We start from the raw sequence: 19002 nt of genomic DNA on the forward strand, positions 1-19002 counted from the left end.
GCGAGTCTAGCAGTATTATTGGAGGAATTAGAGGGTAGTAAATGGGATATAATAGGGCTCAGTGAGGTTAGGAGGACAAAAGAAGCATATACAGTGCTAAAAAGCGGGCATGTACTGTGTTACCGGGGCTTAGCGGAGAGGCGAGAACTAGGAGTCGGATTCCTGATTAATAAGGAAATAGCTGGTAACATACAGGAATTCTATAGCATTAACGAGAGGGTGGCAGGTCTTGTTGTGAAACTTAATAAGAGGCACAAATTGAAGGTGGTACAAGTCTATGCCCCTACATGCAGTCATGATGACCAGGAAGTCGAAAGCTTTTATGAAGACGTGGAATCGGCGATGGGTAAAGTCAAAACAAAATACACTATACTGATGGGCGACTTCAATGCCAGGGTAGGCAAGAAGCAGGCTGGAGACAAGTCAGTGGGGGAATATGGCATAGGCTCTAGGAATAGCAGAGGAGAATTATTAGTAGAGTTTGCAGAACAGAATAATATGCGGATAATGAACACCTTTTTCCGCAAGCGGGTTAGTCGAAAGTGGACGTGGAGGAGCCCGAATGGTGAGACTAGAAATGAAATCGACTTCATACTCTGCGCGAACCCTGGCATCATACAAGATGTAGACGTACTCGGCAAGGTACGCTGCAGTGACCATCGGATGGTAAGAACTCGAATTAGCCTAGACTTGAGGAGGGAACGGAAGAAACTGGTACACAAGAAGCCAATCAATGAATTAGCGGTAAGAGGGAAACTAGAGGAATTCCAGATCAAGCTACAGAACAGGTATTCGGCTTTAACTCAGGAAGAGGACCTTAGTGTTGAAGCAATGAACGACTATCTCATGGGAACCATTAAGGAGTGCGCAATAGAAGTCGGTGGTAACTCCGTTAGACAGGAAACCAGTAAGCTATCGCAGGAGACGAAAGATCTGATCAAGAAACGCCAATGTATGAAAGCCTCTAACCCTACAGCTAGAATAGAACTGGCAGAACTTTCTAAGTTAATCAACAAGCGTAAGACAGCGGACATCAGGAACTATAATATGGATAGAATTGAACAGGCTCTCAGGAACGGAGGAAGCCTAAAAACAGTGAAGAAGAAACTAGGAATAGGCAAGAATCAGACGTGTGCGTTAAGAGACAAAGCCAGCAATATCGTTACTAATATGGATGAGATAGTTCAAGTGGCTGAGGAGTTCTATAGAGATTTATACAGTACCAGTGGCACCCACGACGATAGTGGAAGAGAGAATAGCCTAGAGGAATTCGAAATCCCACAGGTAACGCCAGAAGAAGTAAAGAAAGCCTTAGGAGCTATGCAAAGGGGGAAGGCAGCCGGGGAGGATCAGGTAACAGCAGATTTGTTGAAGGATGGTGGTCAGATTGTTCTAGAGAAACTGGCCACCCTGTATACGCAATGCCTCATAACCTCGAGCGTACCGGAATCTTGGAAGAACGCTAACATAATCCTAATCCATAAGAAAGGGGACGCCAAAGACTTGAAAAATTATAGACCGATCAGCTTACTGTCCGTTGCCTACAAAGTATTTACTAAGGTAATCGCAAATAGAATCAGGAACACCTTAGACTTCTGTCTAAGGTGTTCCTTAGAGGCAGGATTCCGAGGCAGGATTCCGGAAAGGCTACTCAACAATAGACCATATTCACACTATCAATCAAGTGATAGAGAAATGTGCAGAATATAACCAACCGTTATATATAGCTTTCATTGATTACGAGAAAGCGTTTGATTCAGTCGAAACCTCAGCAGTCATGGAGGCATTACGGAATCAGGGTGTAGATGAGCCATATGTAAAGATACTGGAAGATATCTATAGCGGCTCCACAGCCACCGTAGTCCTCCACAAAGAAAGCAACAAAATCCCTATAAAGAAAGGCGTCAGACAGGGAGATACGATATCTCCAATGCTATTCACAGCATGTTTACAGGAGGTATTCAGAGGCCTGGAGTGGGAAGAATTGGGGATAAAAGTTGATGGAGAATACCTTAGCAACTTGCGATTCGCTGATGATATTGCCTTGCTTAGTAACTCAGGAGACCAATTGCAATGCATGCTCACTGACCTGGAGAGGCAAAGCAGAAGGGTGGGTCTGAAAATTAATCTGCAGAAAACTAAAGTAATGTTTAACAGGCTCGGAAGAGAACAGCAGTTTACGATAGGTAGCGAAGCACTGGAAGGAGTAAGGGACTACATCTACTTAGGGCATGTAGTGACCACGGATCCGGATCATGAGACTGAAATAACCAGAAGAATAAGAATGGGCTGGGGTGCGTTTGGGAGGCATTCTCAAATCATGAACAGCAGGTTGCCACTATCCCTCAAAAGGAAAGTGTATAACAGCTGTGTGTTACCAGTACTCACATATGGGGCAGAAACCTGGAGACTTACGAAAAGGGTTCTGCTGAAATTGAGGACGACGCAACGAGCTATGGAAAGAAGAATGATGGGTGTGACGTTAAGGGATAAGAAAAGAGCAGATTGGGTGAGGCAACAAACGCGGGTAAACGACATCTTAGTTGAAATCAAGAAAAAGAAATGGGCATGGGCCGGACATGTAATGAGGAGGGAAGATAACCGATGGTCACTAAGGGTTACGGACTGGATTCCAAGGGAAGGGATGCGTAGCAGGGGGCGGCAGAAAGTTAGGTGGGCGGATGACATTAAGACGTTTGCAGGGACAACATGGCCACAATTAGTACATGACCGGGGTAGTTGGAGAAGTATGGGAGAGGCCTTTGCCCTGCAGTGGGCGTAACTAGGCAGATGATGATGATGACGATGATGTGTTGTAGGAGGAGCCGTTTTGCTATTTTTCATATGCAGACTTTATAATGTTCAGTGTTCTAAGCCATGCTAAAATGTAATGTTGTTGGTGTTGCACAATAGGTAATACATTTCGATGAATTTGTTGTACATGGACCTCCAGTATATGCATAGCCATCTTTCTTGTCATGTGTTGACTGCTCTTTTCTTTCCCTTACTTAATACTATGTTACATGTTTCACATAGTGTTGTATGTGAGGGAAGTGCAGTTAGAAAGTGTTTCTGAAAACATAGCGACTCGATAACTATGCCATGATTTCACTGAGATATAATTCATGGGGTTGATTTCAAGTCACATCAGCTTTATGGTGATGGTGGCAGACATCAAAAACACCTGTATACTGACACTTCAGTGCATGTTAAAGGCACATCAAAAATGAGTATTCTTGCATGCTAGGTAGATCAATCTTGCCTCTAGCAGACTTTAGCTGGCCATAAAGCGTGCAGAAAATAAACACTTATAAAAACGTCACTTTGAAAATTCTGCACCAGCTCCTCATCACGTCGTGGACCTTGAAAGCATCTACTCAAGAAAGCTTTTTCTTTTCCAAAGGAAGCTTGTATTGCATTTGAATGTGAGTCAGCATAGTAATTTTCTGGGAATGCTACCTATGCAAAAGCCATCTGGAATGCATGCAAAAAGATACCATGAATTTCGTCACATCACTTGGACATCATATTTATTATAGTTTGGGCATGAATTTCAGTATGCGAAGGTCAACTTTCAGTCTCTTCTTTAATATTCGATTGTTTTTAGCCAAAGAAATGTAAATTCAATTTTCAGAAAAAGGCTGTGCCTTTTTACATTGGCTTACCCTTTTTCTTTAGTTTCTTTTTGACCACCCGATTGCACCTCAGCGTCTGCTATATTTTTCCTCTCTCTCTCTTCGTGAGTGCACATTTTGTGCTACATAGAAGCTAGTTGTTCATCATCATTTTCTCCTATTTCAAAATTCATTTAAAAATTAATAATTCCTTCGTCTGTCATAATGCAGACGAACATGTCACACTGGTTCGCCATGGATGTCCTGTCCAGACAGCAGGTAGAGACATTTGCTCTATCTGCTGTGAGAAATTTAACAAGTTTTGTGTGTTCAGATGACCTCTCCATAGATGGCGCAACAGATACGCTATGTATTTTGCAGTAGTTGCTTCTGGAGAGGCAGGGAGTCTGCTGAAAACACAAGAACAAGTATACTTGGGGGGTGGCAGGGGCTGTGTGAGGGCAGGTGCCTGAGTTATCTTGGAAGTGGCAGTGTAAGGTTTAAAGAACTCCGCATGATTACAACTGATCTGGAGCCCTCCAGTGCAACATTCCTTGCTGCCCCTAGGGGGCAGCCTTGAGATGTGAAACCCTGTGAATTTTTCTTATTATTACACAAATATTTTTGTATTTGAAATCTGCCATGGCAAGGTCATCTCAATCCTTGGCTATGGCAGCAGCATTCCAAAGGGGGCTGAATGCAAGAACACTTGTGTACTTAGACTTAGGTGCACAAAAGAACCTATCATCTAGTGCGCGTGATTAATATTAACTCCTGTCTTCTCTCTTTCTTTCATTCTCCCATTCCTGGCTGCCAGTACAAACTGAACAAAGTCTAGCTAACCTTGCTGCCTTTCATCCCCCCCTCCCTCTCTGTCCCTCCCTTTGAGTTCAATAAATCAACCAATCAATAAATGAAATGTACCATGGATCCACAAAGTGCGGTTTATTTACTTGTTAATTTAGTTTTTGTCGCAGGACATAATATTGAAAATCTGTTCATGCTGTTTGGCAATAAACTCCATCTTTGGGTTGTTTGTTAGAGAACATTGAGCTTTTGGCTTCTGCACAAATTTTTTTGCGTGTTTATAAGCTGCTGTACCAGTACTACAATCTTCTTTCTTTTTTCCTTGTATAGTATGTGTCCTGCACCTAATTTGGTATTATTGTATTATGTAAACATTCACATGTCCATGATAAATGTTATATGCCTTTGTGGGCTGTAGTAGAAACTGACATGTATACTCCTGTGCCACCAACTAAGTCAGACCACAGAATTTTCATGAAGCACAAGGTGGAAAGGCAGCTACCACATACACAGATTTGTTGATTTTGCACTAATTTCCCTTATTGTGCTCTACCAAATACCTTATAGGTGTGTACTTTCACTACTCGTATGCTGTTCTTGCACAAGATATTGCAGCTCAGTTTCATAAAGGTGAGCAGGTTCATTCTGTTATGGAGTGCCATATGTGTGCACTTAAGTAGCTGCAACAGCTGTTTGTTGGCTTTGGGATTCTGCTGTGAGGACTTAGTTTCTATTCTGAGCCACAGCTGCTGCATTTTGATGCACTTAGGTATAAATGTATGGTAAGGAACCCCAGTTGATCAAAAGTAATATTGTGAGAACCGACAGCATGGCACTTGTCATAGCCCACTGCACAGCTTTGAGATGTAAAACCCTCCCTGTAAGTTGTTGTTATTGTTATTGCACATACAAGCTCTTTGTTGCCTCATAGCTGTACTGACAATGTAGTTACTTGCTTTGCAGGCAGCCAAGGCCCTGGCTCTGGTGCGCCAGAGCCGGACGCCAGAATTCCGGTTCCGGCTTGTCCTGGCTGTGCTCTTCCTCAGCATAGTGAGTGTGGTGGTCCTGACATGGCACCTGCACGAGGCATTCCAGGAGGCCACCCGACTCTCCACCAAGTCTGACTTTGATCCTCAGACACGAAGGCTGCGCTTGCTTGATCGTGGAGGCCGCACTCTGCTTCAGGGAGAGCTTGGCCAGGTGACCGCTTTCATGCTTTCCATGCTCATCTGCAAGGGTACGCTTACTGCATTTCTTGAAATCAAACTTTGCATTGCTTAAATAGAGTTGCAGTGATGTCTGCTCTAGATATTTCCAACCTATTGGCTTGTGAAATAGATTTTCTGAGTGCCATGTTACAGCAACCGAAGTAACATGGTAGCCACTCACTGAATGTGTTTGGCACCAAACCTTTGTAAAAAAAGTAATGAAATGGTCAGTTTTCAATTGTTCAGTTTTGATTTCAATAGAATAAGAAAGTCAGATAGATGCTGTTTTATGTAGCTTCACTAATGGTGTTGCCCCACACTTAAAAATCCAGTAGCTTCAGGTAAAATTGATAACAGAAATGTTCAGGCATGCAGCATAGCACATGGCTATTTGGCTTCTACCCACATGCTTGAAATATCACAAAAACACTGGCAATGTTGCATCATATTGTAAACTGGTCTGTGTCATCATTTGGATCACTAGCCTTTACACTTTAAACTCAAACTTATTGTGATTTAGCAAATGGCTGCTGCTTTTGTGAAATTTGAAACTTTTGTGAACTACTTGAAACTGCTTACTCAAGATCTGCAGGTTGGAGCATTTATGCCAGAGCAGCACCTAAACAGCACAAATAATCATTTACAGGTGATCCCTCCAGCTCTGGAAGCACACATCTGCCCTGTCCTGCACCTCGGCTACTGCTATGAGTGGAAGTATCGTGCTCGTCTCGAGATGCGGGTTGCACCCATGCAGGGTGAAATAGCCTGCTATGAAGTGCACTGGCGGGCTGCGAGCGTGCATACGGAACTGGTGGATTGTTACGACCTTACGGGCGCCCACTGGTTTGGCATGGGCGAAGTGGCAAACCTGAGCTGGCCACTTGCAAATCTTCAGCTCAACACTATGGCCTTTGAAACGGGTCGCGCTGACCCGCTAGGTTCTGTGTTAGAGCCATACTGGCTGTCGTCACGTGGGGTATCAATTTTGGCAAGTCCCAATCAGGCGTTGATGTTCAGCTTCAATGCTTCTGGCAGTGAACGACTCTGCCTGGCCGCGAAGGAGGAGCTAAACTACACGCTATGCACGGGACCTGATGTGTTGGCCATTCACAGGGCATCTGCACCACGCCGTCCCGAGCTCAACAATTTCACAGCTGCAGAGGAAGTCTTTGTCAGGCATCCAGTACTAGTGCCTAGGCCTGGTGAGGATGGCAATTTGACGCAAGCAACTGTGCATGAGTATGCCAACCGGTTCGTGAACCATGGTTTCAATGGTGGCTTTGTATTGATTCGTGATGGCTGGCAGCGCACTCAAGGTGACCTGACTTTCTGGAAGGATGCATTCCCGCATCCGGCAGAGATTGTCCGCATTCTCCATAACAAGGGAAACAAGGTTTTGTTGGACGTACATCCCTACTTCTGCCTCAACTCTAACAACTTCAGGTGCGTGTGCACGTGTACGTTTCAGTACCATCGCATATGTTGTCAGATATGATTTACAACATATGTTATGCTGTTTTTGAAAGTGTCTTTCCACTTGCAATTTGTGGGGTCAATTAAACCACACTTGTATGGTGGCTGTGCTGTATGAAAAATCTTTTAAATGACTGGCCTTGTTAAGTTTTGTTTTTAATACTGCTATGGAATTTATATGTTGTTAGAGGAACACTATATATAGGAGAAACAAGGCAGACTGGCAGGTTGTGCTCCTGGAATTGAAAATAAGTGAATTTACCATGGAGTGGAAGCCTGGTAGTATCTCAGAAAAGACAAAAATGAAAGGCAAGTGGCAACACCACTAGCTTTCCTCCACTGTCCCCCTGCGATTTTATAGATTTTGGCATCGCCTGGCCAATGCCAGGTAACCGCTTACAAATGAAGATGAGTTGCATTGCATCTGAATATAAGTAAACAATATTGATCTAACTTTTCTGTCCTTTCTTCGCACAAGAAGATGCAAATATGCACATGGACTATGACACCTATGATGATACTACTGTGCTGCACTGTACTGTTGCTTTCGAAAGAGATTCAAAAAGGGAAATTTGTCCTTCATTTCCTTTACCAATAAGTGACGTTTTTGCATCCAGAGTTATGCAGCGAGAGTTAAGAAAGAGTAACAGAGCGTTTTTATGTTTAGAGACATTTATTTTGCATCCAGGGCTGCTATGGATGGAGAGTACCTTCTGGCTGACCAGAGCAAGGTTCCACTGCTGACCCGCTGGAATGGCAGCCTTTGTGCTGTGGTCAACCTATTTGAGGAGCGGGCTGCTGATTGGTTCCTAGAGCAGCTTAGAGAACTGAACAGGACGGTAAGATAACACCTTTGCTTATTTCGAAGGTGTTGCAAGTCATTGACGGAAGTGCTGCGCCAATTGCACCAAACTGCACCTTAAAGGGCCCCAAACCACTCAGAGATAGAAACTTAGTTGTGGTGGTGCAGTTGTGCATGAGTCTGCAGCGAACATGTACCTGCGAGAATTTTTCGAAATGGTGCTGTAATAGCAGAGTTACACACGTTTGATGATTGAAACACGGCCTTTACTCGTTTCGCTCTTTTCAATAGAGCAGTCTAGCAGACCATGTTTTGTGACTACAAGCATGCACTTTAATTGCACGACCTTATCATCTTGTATAATTATTAATGTGCGAAGACACAATGTTCCTGCCATATTATTGAAGAATTGGGTGGCTATATGTATTCAACTTGTGAACATGAGTTTGACAAATGATACATTGTAACATATGAAATGGATAGCGAAGCCAAGGACAGCGTGGGGGAACTAACTTTTTATGAAATTGCAGAATTAACCTTGAATTAGGGTTAAATCTGCATTTATTGTCATCTTCTTATATATAATTTTAAGAAATATAATGGCAAGTTCCAGAAAAAGACTTGCATCTTAGTGTAATAGATAATGAATGCAGTTTCTGAGAAAGTACCAACTTATACAGAGTTCTTTCTTTTTTAACTGCATGCAGGGCTTCCTCTTTGCATCAGAGAAGTTACTTTTCCTAAACATAGTTTTCTTGCTCCAAATAGCAATTCGTTCTGCTAAAAAAGCATAGATTCGTGCTCCAAACTGCAGTATTTCCTGTTCCCAAAGCTGCTCCAAAAGACCAATTGCCACTTGCATAACTGCAAGTGTTAAAGTTTAAAGCATTCTGGATTTAGAATACTAGTATAGTGCTAATGAGATGACACGAGAAAAGGACACAAACACAGAGACATGTAGCTAAGAGGCTGTTCTCATGTCCTTGTCTTGTTTGTGTTGCCCTAGTAGTCCAAGATGGTGCACCAGCAAGCGTGCATCACCATCCTTGACTTTTGGTTTTGGTTTGCTGTGTTGCTATTGCTGTAGTTTGTAGTTTTTCTAGTTGGGTTCTCTGTTTTCTTTTGTGCGTGTGTTATTTGCACAGCACAGAATTTCTGCTAGCCTTCATTCTAAAAAGCCACTGAGATCCAATGCAATGTTGAATCCGAATGATGCAAATCCTGTTTGAGTTAGCAGGGTAGCAGCAGTTACGGATAGAACTGCATGGCCTCATCACTGTAACAACACTTGGCTCTCTTTACAATCAGTTAATCAGTCAGTCAATCAATCAATAAAATGTTAATTATAGCGCCCAGGAACAGGTATGGTGCATTCGTATGTAATAATAAAATAAAATAATAATAATAATAATAATAATAATAATAATAATAATAATAATAATAATAATATCTTGGACTGTTTCCATGAGTTGTTTAAATATAGGTGAAAGCTTGACATCGACTTCATCCGTGGTTGGCTTCCGAGTCAGTGCTGAAATTTAAGTGTGTAGATATCCATGCATTTCCTTATTCTTTATGGCTTGTAATGGCTGATACACTAAAGTTTGGCGCCTGTGGGTCTGAAGCGCTTATTGAACACCTTCTGTGCTCTTGCCCTCAGTGTGATGTCTAGCACATCTTTTTACAGACCGCACCTTAGCTGACTGGACTCTTGAACATTTTCTGAATAAAAAATTCTTGGACTCTGGCCACATCTATCGATGGCGCAGAAAGCTATTCGTGCTCTACGGCAGTTTTTTATTAGCACAGGCTTCAGTGACTATAGTCCTGTGCGTATCCTCCTGTCTGGGGGCTGTGCTCATTTCCTCCCTCATTCTGTTCCCCCTTTCTTTATTGTCGGTGTAGCGAAGCAAACTGGATGCTTGTCTGATTAACCTCTCTACCTTTTCTCTCTCCTTGCTTTATCTTTATTCTTCCCTATAAAGTGCAACAGAGGATCTACCACATTATACCTTGAAACCAGTTGTCAACATCTTTGACAACTGCAGTATCGTAATTCTTAGTTTTAATATCTGTCTTCAAATTGATGCTTTCTTTGTTGCTTTTTGGTAAAGATGCCCTTCAAATATATAGTCTATCTTTGGGTACTTATCATCACTTCTGCACTTTACCTTACTGTTTCAAGCTTGTATTTCCGACTTTCTTTTTGTTCTTGAGGAAAGGAAGTGCTGTGGTTTAGGACATGCTGATCGGGCCATTACTGAGACAATACTCATTGCCAATACCAAGGAACATGACCTATCTTTCATTGATGCATTCTGGAGCCCACTTTTGTTTGTGTTGTTTTGTGCCTGTACTTGTAGCTTGGAGTGGACGGCTTTGTGTTTCGTGGTGGCCAAGCACGAGCACTGCCCTACGGCCAAGGACGATGGGCATCGGCATTCCTTGGGCGCTACCTTGAAGTTGCTTCCCGCAGCAGCCCTGTCCTCGGCACACCAGGTGGTGCAGGATTTGTCACCCTGGCACCCCAGCCATCCACTTGGGCTGCACTGCAGGGCATCCTGCCCAAGGCAAGTGCAGCTTGTCTCATTAGCTGCATGTGCTACACACTGTTGTAAAAGTACTCGCACATCACGTCTGCTATAGTACTTGATTTCATACTTAGCAAACAATGCTGCAGAAGCTATGCAAGTATAGTACAGTTATAGAACTTTCGCTCTGTGTGTTCTGCATAGCATTTGCTTTTTTTTTTTAATCTGTGACACTTTATATGGGATAACTACTTCATATAGTAGAACGGAAACTTGTTGGTGTGATGTTACTTCAAATTATGTTCAAATTATGTGTTATTTGTGTACCTCTGTGCTTCCTGTATGCAGCATACTATGTTTTGGTTATGGAAGCATGCTAGTCCACTCATTCACTGGTAAATAGGTTCAGACCTACGATACATCTAATGTAATAAGTACATAATATTTCGCAACAGAAGATGATTTAATGTTACATCGAATTTAGTCGCACCCACCTGCGTATTTCATATGTGATGCACTATTTCTTGGTTGCGATTATGACATGTGGGATGCCTGATGTCATGTGTCTAAAGTCACTGTATACATTTTTAAAAATTATTCATTTTATGTGGCCCACATGGTTCGTGTGGCTGGAAGTCACTGTGGTGCATCCTTGTGAAGTTATCATGCCCTTTGTATGGAGTGTTCCATTCGTTTGTTGTGCGAGGTCAGAGTGCATACTCTTAGGGCAGTGCAAGTGTCTATAGAATGTGTGCATTGTGTTCTTTTGCCTTTGAGAGCACATTCACAATAGTCCAACATGCACTGAAGTGCTATTTCATGGCAACTCTTCCTAAAAAGGTGAGTGCACTTATGACAAAATCCTCATTCTCGATGTGCTTGTTTCCCAGGTTTTGACGTTGGGCCTTCTGGGCCACCGTGTAGTCAGTCCCGGCTGTGTGGGTGGAGACTTGGTGGCCCCTGGGACCAAGCCCGAGAGGGAGCTCTACTTTCGGTGGTGGCAGTTGGCTGTGTTTCTGCCTGTGCTGCAGTTTTCCGTGCTTCCCAGTGACTACAACGATGACTTTGAGCTCACTAAGGTCAGAATTGGCTAGCTTCTGTTTTCTGTCCCAGCAGAAACGATGGTCCTAAGTGGACCTCCTAAAACAAGTTGTGCATGCAAAATTTGTACCATTGTCAGCCTGAAGGCTGGGGTATGTTCAAAAGGTTGAAGGTAGCGTATGCTCTGGTTCCGATTCCTCATAGTGACTTATTTCTTAGAAATACACTCTGATTGTGTGAAGCAGTGGAGGCTAGTTTTGTTGTAACAAGCAAATTTATGTGAGGCAGTGAGCATCTGTCTTGGACACTACACTCACATTGCAAGAACTTGCCGTGGGCCTCCTGATTTGGGAACCTATTGACAGACAGCAAATGACATGGAACCTGACAGGGGAAATGCACCCGCTCTTTACCATGGTCACCGAACGCGGTTGACCGATGCTGTGTTGACAACTTTGTGGAGCAATGCCAAGTGGCAGGATGCACGGTCCCCCTGCTTTTGTCTGTCACGCAGATTGGCCTCAACAAACTGACAGTAATCTACAGAAACTACCTGCCATAAAAATGGAAAAACCCTTGTTTCCTGTAAGAAAACTGGAAAGCAACACTTTCCAAGCAATAGAAGGTTACGATTAAGCACACTGTGGCCTACTATCAAACTCAAAACTAACTTGGTATTCAGGACAACTTTACTATTTCTTCAGCTTCAGAGGGGGAAGAAAGGCTGTTGAGTTTCTTCAACAGACATTCTATCGGTAAAAAAATATTTTCTAAACTTTCGCATTCGAACCGAGTTGTTCAGTGCTGGCATACTAATTTGGTGTTGTCAATAATAAGAGTACATCTTCATTTCTAGATACCTAAGTTGCTGATGGCTAGCAACATTCTTGTTAGGTAACATGAGTAGGCTCCTGAGCGTGTGCAGCACCATATTATGTTTTGAGAAGACTTGAAAGCATAATGCTTTTGTGTTAAATTTCTTGATATTCGATATTTGATTTGACATTCAGCACCTTTTTCTTGATTGGATTCAATATTAGATTTGAAATCTACTACAGTAGACTTCTGTCAATTTGACCCTGACAGGACTGGTGTAACTGGTGGAATTATCTGGCGGGTTGAGTTAACGAAAGGCAGAAAAAATTCGGCAGCATGTTACACTCCTGTAGCACATAAAGCCGAAAGCCTGCTGCACACGTGGTAATTCATTAAGTTATACAATCGGAGGGGTCAGACGTCTTGCAAGACATAGCGAGCCACAGTGTAAAGTAAACATATGGCGCTGTAGATCGAGGCCGACCTTTTCAACAACACATGTGAGCACCTAATGCGTTACCTAAAGGTTATTTCATTCTGTCATCCTTTCTTTCTTTTCTTCTTTTGTTCTTACTTTCTTTTGTTTCTTCTTCCGTTCTTTCCTTCTTTCCTTCGTTCATTCTTCTTTCGTTTCTTCATTCATATTCAGCCATTGCATCTTTGCTTACTCGCAGGGGTATGAGCCATTCTTGATCGATGATGATATTTTTTACATCACTGGACTAGACGCTGCTTTTTTGGGTATGAGCCATTGCATCAAGCCACTTAAGGCTTTCACCTTAAAAGACGCGAGGCACGCCTTTGCTTCACCTATAGAAATCCCCATTGTTTTGTTTGCCCTAAATGTCCGCAGGACTTTTCGGAGTTTTTCATCTTCACTGCTTTCCTTTTTGCTAGCTTTCCCAAATCACAGATGGTTTTTCTCTGCTTCTCGGTGCACAGTGCATGTGTGCTCGTATAATTAAGGAACGTGTACAAGGTCATGTTAACAGTCTCATAAACGAGATACACATGGTGCGTGAAACGAGGGCCGAAATCACCACAAGAAAGTCGGAAACAGCTCTGAATGGCGGCCAGTATGCATATTTAGTGTGTAGCTGCTCGTACTGTGACCGGAGATGGCACATGCAAGTGTTTATAATTAAGGAATGTGCACTATATGTCCCGTGACTGTGGCCCCTTCCAATTCTTGGCATGTTTCACTGCATAACACGGCTGTATTGCACAGCGCTGATGAGCAAATTATCCGGCGAACATCAATTTTGAGATCGAAATAACGGAAGTTTGATCCCATATAAATGTATGGGTGCCTGAAGGGGCCTTTGGTCACGATTGAATTAACCGAAAAATTGAATTAACTGGAGTCGAATCAATGGAAGTCTACCATATTTGGTATTTGCACACCCCTATCATAAAGGCTATTAAGTGTACAACATTCTTGAAGTACTGGTTAGAGGGTTAATAGTGCAAACAGAACTGAAAACTTTCCTGCATTCTGAGAGCGAGCTTACATTTGTGTGCAGGTATCGCGGGTGCTCACACAATTTCGCAAGACGCGAGTGGAACCAGCCATGAAGGAGGCCTTGGAGGAGGAAGCACCTCTAGTGAGGCCTTTGTGGTGGCTCGACCCCCGAGACCACAACACATATGGGGCGGGCCACCAGTTTGCACTGGGCAACAACCTCATTGTAGCTCCTGTGTTGGAACCAGGTCGAAATTCAGCATATGTCTACCTGCCCCAAGGCTGGTGGTGCGAGGACCAAAAGTTGCACCGTGGTGGCAAGTGGATCAGCGTCACTGCACCGCTTGAGAAGGTCACCTACTTTTCGCGGTCAGACAAGTGCTAAAAGCCTGGTGATCCATAACCTGGGGGCAAGGTCGAAGTGTGGCATTATGCACCAGCTGACGATGGCAGTTTTGCTGTGCTGCCTGTCTTGGTGCTCGAGAGATTGCCGGTATTGGCAGCCCGAACATGGCTCAAGAGGAAGTGCATTCCATTTTGCTTCAACCTGCGAGGTAGCTAGGTGTCGTTCTTGGGCTAAATTGAGCGGCATGATTGAAAAGAGACTATGCAGCTTTGAATCTGGCTCAACCAGGTTACAGTTTTTCAAGAAATGACATCCCACAACCTCCTTTGAGGTAGTCAAGTTTCAGTGCAATTTACGAGTCAGTGTCGCCATACTTTCCTCTGAGAAACTCATCTTTCAGCGAGCTCAGGGGAATGGCAGCACAACATGGGTAAAAGATGAAAATTGGTGCAAGCTGCAGCAACGGGGCTTTACCCTTGGTGTATTGGTGCACATGTTACAGAGAAGTGCTTGAGAAATTAAGGATACTGATGATGTCAATGCTGCAACAGCAGAGTGAAAGTACATGGTGGGCAGACACTGATGGTAGTTATGACGACCATCCTTGCCTCGAATTGGGGGTAACAGCATCAAGCACACAGTGGAGCATTTGTAGCCTGTTTTAGTTTTAACCTTTATAGCTAGTTTATGTTTGCTCAACAGATGTTGGACTTTATGTTGCTGTGTATTTTTCTTGAAGACTCATGCTCAATCTGTATTGAATGAAGTTGTATTCCAAGTGTTGTTTGATACAGCTTGTCTCCCCCCCCCCCCCCCTCCTTCCCTCATACCATTTCCATATTGAAGGTTCGTTTATGTTTCTTGTGTGGGGCGGGCATTTTAGGCGGTATAAGAGGGATTCCAGGTCAGCAGAAATAATTGTACTTCACATTTGTGACTTTTGACAAGGTTCAGATGCTGGGATATTCAGGATTGTGTAGGATAGGATTAGATACAAAGGGTTGGACAACCATCATGAAGCCTTTCAGCTAAGTGGGCAGCTCCAGCCCTGTATGTGAAAGTGAGTCGAAACCTTTTTAGCATTTATATGTAAAGCATAAAGTGCAATATACTGTTACTAGACATCCAGCTTGCACATGCTCATTGTTCGTTGTGATGGACAGCTGCAGGGGTGCACCTGTGTTGAGAACTGTCACTTCTCGAGAGCCTTATTTTTACATTATTTTGCATAGTGCTTGCTCAGCAGGCATTTTCAGCAACTGAGGCCCTAAGGCCCTGGTTAACTACAAATTATTGATTATACCATTGGTGTGTGTTAGGTGAGAGTAGCGCAAACTTCCAGCTAGTACTATTGCTCACAAGGATGCACAAGTTCATCTCTTTAATCAGAAACAGAGATTACAATTTTTAGGTTTTGCTTGTACCACTATCTTCTTTTACATCAGCATTGTGCTGAGTAACTGCTTTTGAATAATTGTGATGTTTGTAACAGGTGTCAATCGATGCACCTTGCTGTTGTCACTCACAACCCAGTGCCACTTACTTGTACACTTCCCATAACACCGCATTTTTTACGCTTTTGGGTTTTGCTCCGTCTCCTTCAAAAGTGAGCTGGCTGATATGGCTTGCCTGTATTGTGCATCTTTTCTTTTTCCTGTGTATGCCTTGATTACTGATAATAATTTAGCAAGCGAGTATAAGTGATATCTGCAGCCAATTCAGAGAGGTTGCAATCATTGTGGCCTTAAAGGGCCCCTCACCAGGCCCCATAGCATATTTTGGCTATACACTGGAAGCTGTTACGTTTCCTCTAGGGAGCGTTCTGCCACAAAAAATTTTTCAAGTCAGCTCATTAATAGCCGAGATTGAAATATTTCAGTGCTGCGAACCCATTTCAGCAGGCAGGCTCCACTGCATAGCAAGATTCCCTCTCCACTCGCCCGTCTAGCCTTCGCAGGCGAAATTCCTTCCCTGTGTTCTCCTATGCTGAACCTCGAGGATTGCGTGACACATATGTCACGGGCCCCGCCTTCACTTTTTTCTTTCTCCTCGCTTTTCTTTTTTTCTGGTGCGACGCATTTCCGCTGACGGCGACATGCACAAGCTGTTGTCTCGTTCGTGCAGCGCACGATTTTGCACGCTGTGCACAAAGAAACATCATTAGCGGTATAATTCAGTGCTACACGAATACCGAGGCAGAACAAGCAGATCGCAGAGCATGATCACGCGCTGGAGCACGGCAGAAAATGGCATAGTTTCGGTACCTATGCACGTGACCGCACGACTGTGGGAACAAGCAGACGAAGCAGAAGTATATCTCTCTTGCTTTAGTGTGAAGTAAAGCAAAAAACATACAGACATTCCGTTTATGTGTTTTATTATTTCTCTAAACTTCAATTCGTCAACAGATCACATAAATAACAGATGGTGCTTTGAATAATACTCGAAGTCGCGTGTCACCACGAGTGACATCACACTGCGGACTCGAGTACGTAGGCGCAGGAACCGCGAGTACATCATCCTCGGGGTTGGAGTGCGGCGGGCGCGAGAAAAACGAAAAACGCCGTCCAGTTTAAAATTTCAGATCTTTCCGCGGCGTATAGCGATGTAAAACTTTGCAGACATGATCGTTGTCACGCAATGTATGCTCTGCGCTTGTCAGCTCAAAATGGCCAGACCTAGTGAGGGGCCCTTTAACAGCTCTAACTGGAAGGTAGGCAAACTGGTATGTATATTTAGAGACATGCAACTGACTATATGCAGTTACTTTCATGGTCTGTTTCACTGCATGCATGTCATCACTGGCATTTGATGCTTGCAATTTTGTTGAGATTACTTGTCTAACAAATATATCAAAGACAAGCTGCCACCTTACTTTTCCTCAGCAGTTATTGCAAGGAGCCTTTCAGTTCCTTTGTATTACACTCTGTGTTATGGCTTCTATAAGGCTCTCAGTGTTGGATGAAATATAGTTCAGGAATGAGGACAGACAGATTTAAAGATCATTCAAGGAAGTCTAAACTGGCTCACTTTGTGTCTCCTGCGTCGCATGCATAGCATGTACAATTAAGGCTGGAACGTTTAATTTTTTCTTGTGTAGTTTCATTGTGGCCTTTGCAACTTTCCGGTGAGCAGTACAGTGGCTGCACTCGAGTAGTGAGGCCTTGAGATTTTCTGTCTTCCATGTTATTTACTTTCACATTTTTGTATATGATTTAGCTGAGAGCAGTATACTACTGTACTGTGTTTGGCTATTGTGTATATTTCAAGTGTACGGCAAAAACTGTAAACACATTATAAATTTGCCTATTCTTTGGTCATTCCATCTCTCATGACACATTGACCTTCAATCTTTCATAGGATATGATCCTTGTGTTCTTTGTGAGCTGACTGTCAGCGAAATTTTCTTGATGGCATTTTGTTCAGCTTTTCACATCCTGAATGCATGTTAACATGTGGTCTTGACTGCCGATTTCACAAATCTTGCGAAATAGTGCTGTGAACATATGGAGAAGCCATTGCTCAATCTTGCTGTGTTTCGCGTGCTTATCATTCCAAGCATTTTAAGTGGCACCCTGTCCTACCAAGTCATTCTGCACAAAGTTAGTGCATTAAGTCATTGTGCAACCAGTCATGACTCCACTGCTTGAGAACAAATGCATTGCTTCATATACTATGTCATAATGAGATGCTGCAGTGTTTTGTCTCATTTAGATGTCTTGTGTGTTAAATAATGCTGAAAAGATCATATTTCTTATGCACTTTTGGTTAGCTTGCTTTTGACTTGTCATTTGCAAGTATCCACATAATGCATTATCACCAAGCCAATAAGTACAGAAATTTCTGGTGGCCTTGACAAGTCGTTTATGTTGCCTCTGCCAGTGTGCATGTGGCAAAAAAGTATTGCTTTGGCACTGTTGGTTTGCCATGTGCTATAGGAACTGTTCCTTGTTATATGTATATATACCGTTGGCTGTGATAACCAAGAGTTTGTGAAACAACGCCGGTGTTACAGGAGCGTTGTTGCAAGCACTGGCATTCGTAGTGGTGTTGTCTTCAACCACCCGTGTTTTGTCTTTTATTTTATCCCCACATCGTCTTGGATGATCAAAAAGCCCGCCTGTGCAGAGATCAAGGTGTGCCTGTGTCCGAGTGGTGCTCTTCAGAATTATTTCTTTGTCACCCATCAACATGGATGTTTGTTACAACTGTTCTAGTATTTCTCACTTGTTTTATGTGCAGACTTTACAGTCTTGAAGAGCAGCTGTCAGGAACTTGTGTCACAAATTTTTTAATGTCTGTGCAAAGGTTGTACAAAATGCTCCTGTGCTGTTCCAAGATGGGGCAAGTTTTTATGGAATCAAGATACTTATACGTTGGTGCTGAGTCACAGGAAACAGTTGTTGACATCAATTGTATTTTTGAATAAAATGAGTACTTGATGCTTGTTTTCTGTGTGCTGTTGAAAGAAGCCACAGATATGAGTCTCCATTATTGGGAATAATGCCGCATTTCAGTGGGGGCGAAATGTGAAAGCACCAGTGTCCTGTGCATTGGGGGCACGTTAAAGATCTTGTGGTGGTAAAATTAATCTCGTGTCCCCGCTACGGTGTGCCTTGATCATAATCAAATTGTGGTTTTGGCACATAAAATCCCAGAATTCAATTCAATAATGACGAAGCTTGGTGGCGTTGTAGATATAATTAATGTTGCGCATTGATGCTGTTAGCATCAACAATAGCAGGATATCGAAAACTTCAGAAATGCGTTTTGTTTTTTACAACTCTCGTAACATATTCTATGACATATTCTTTTGCATGTGTTGAAACCGATCGCGCAACTCGCATGTGCATCCCTGCCATTAGCAAGTTGGCATTGAACGCAAATAAGTAAATACGTGAA

The 19002-nt window shown here is 43.0% G+C and overlaps 1 protein-coding gene across 3 annotated transcripts in view; it reads left to right on the forward strand.

The window, feature by feature from the left end:
* The window catches only part of LOC142572028 (myogenesis-regulating glycosidase-like), a 30347-nt gene extending 11805 nt beyond the window's left edge, over positions 1–18542 (forward strand). For all 3 annotated transcript variants that reach the window (XM_075680826.1, XM_075680825.1, XM_075680827.1), the window contains 6 exons: positions 5385–5621; positions 6276–7072; positions 7791–7941; positions 10268–10474; positions 11326–11514; positions 13816–18542. In XM_075680826.1, coding sequence (XP_075536941.1) covers positions 5385–5621; positions 6276–7072; positions 7791–7941; positions 10268–10474; positions 11326–11514; positions 13816–14139 — 1905 coding nt within the window. In that variant the 3' untranslated portion in view covers positions 14140–18542. The remainder of the gene's footprint in view (positions 1–5384; positions 5622–6275; positions 7073–7790; positions 7942–10267; positions 10475–11325; positions 11515–13815) is intronic.
* The last annotated feature ends 460 nt before the right edge of the window (positions 18543–19002 follow it).

This window comes from Dermacentor variabilis, chromosome 2 (genome assembly GCF_050947875.1).
Source record: "Dermacentor variabilis isolate Ectoservices chromosome 2, ASM5094787v1, whole genome shotgun sequence".
NCBI lineage: Eukaryota > Metazoa > Arthropoda > Arachnida > Ixodida > Ixodidae > Dermacentor > Dermacentor variabilis.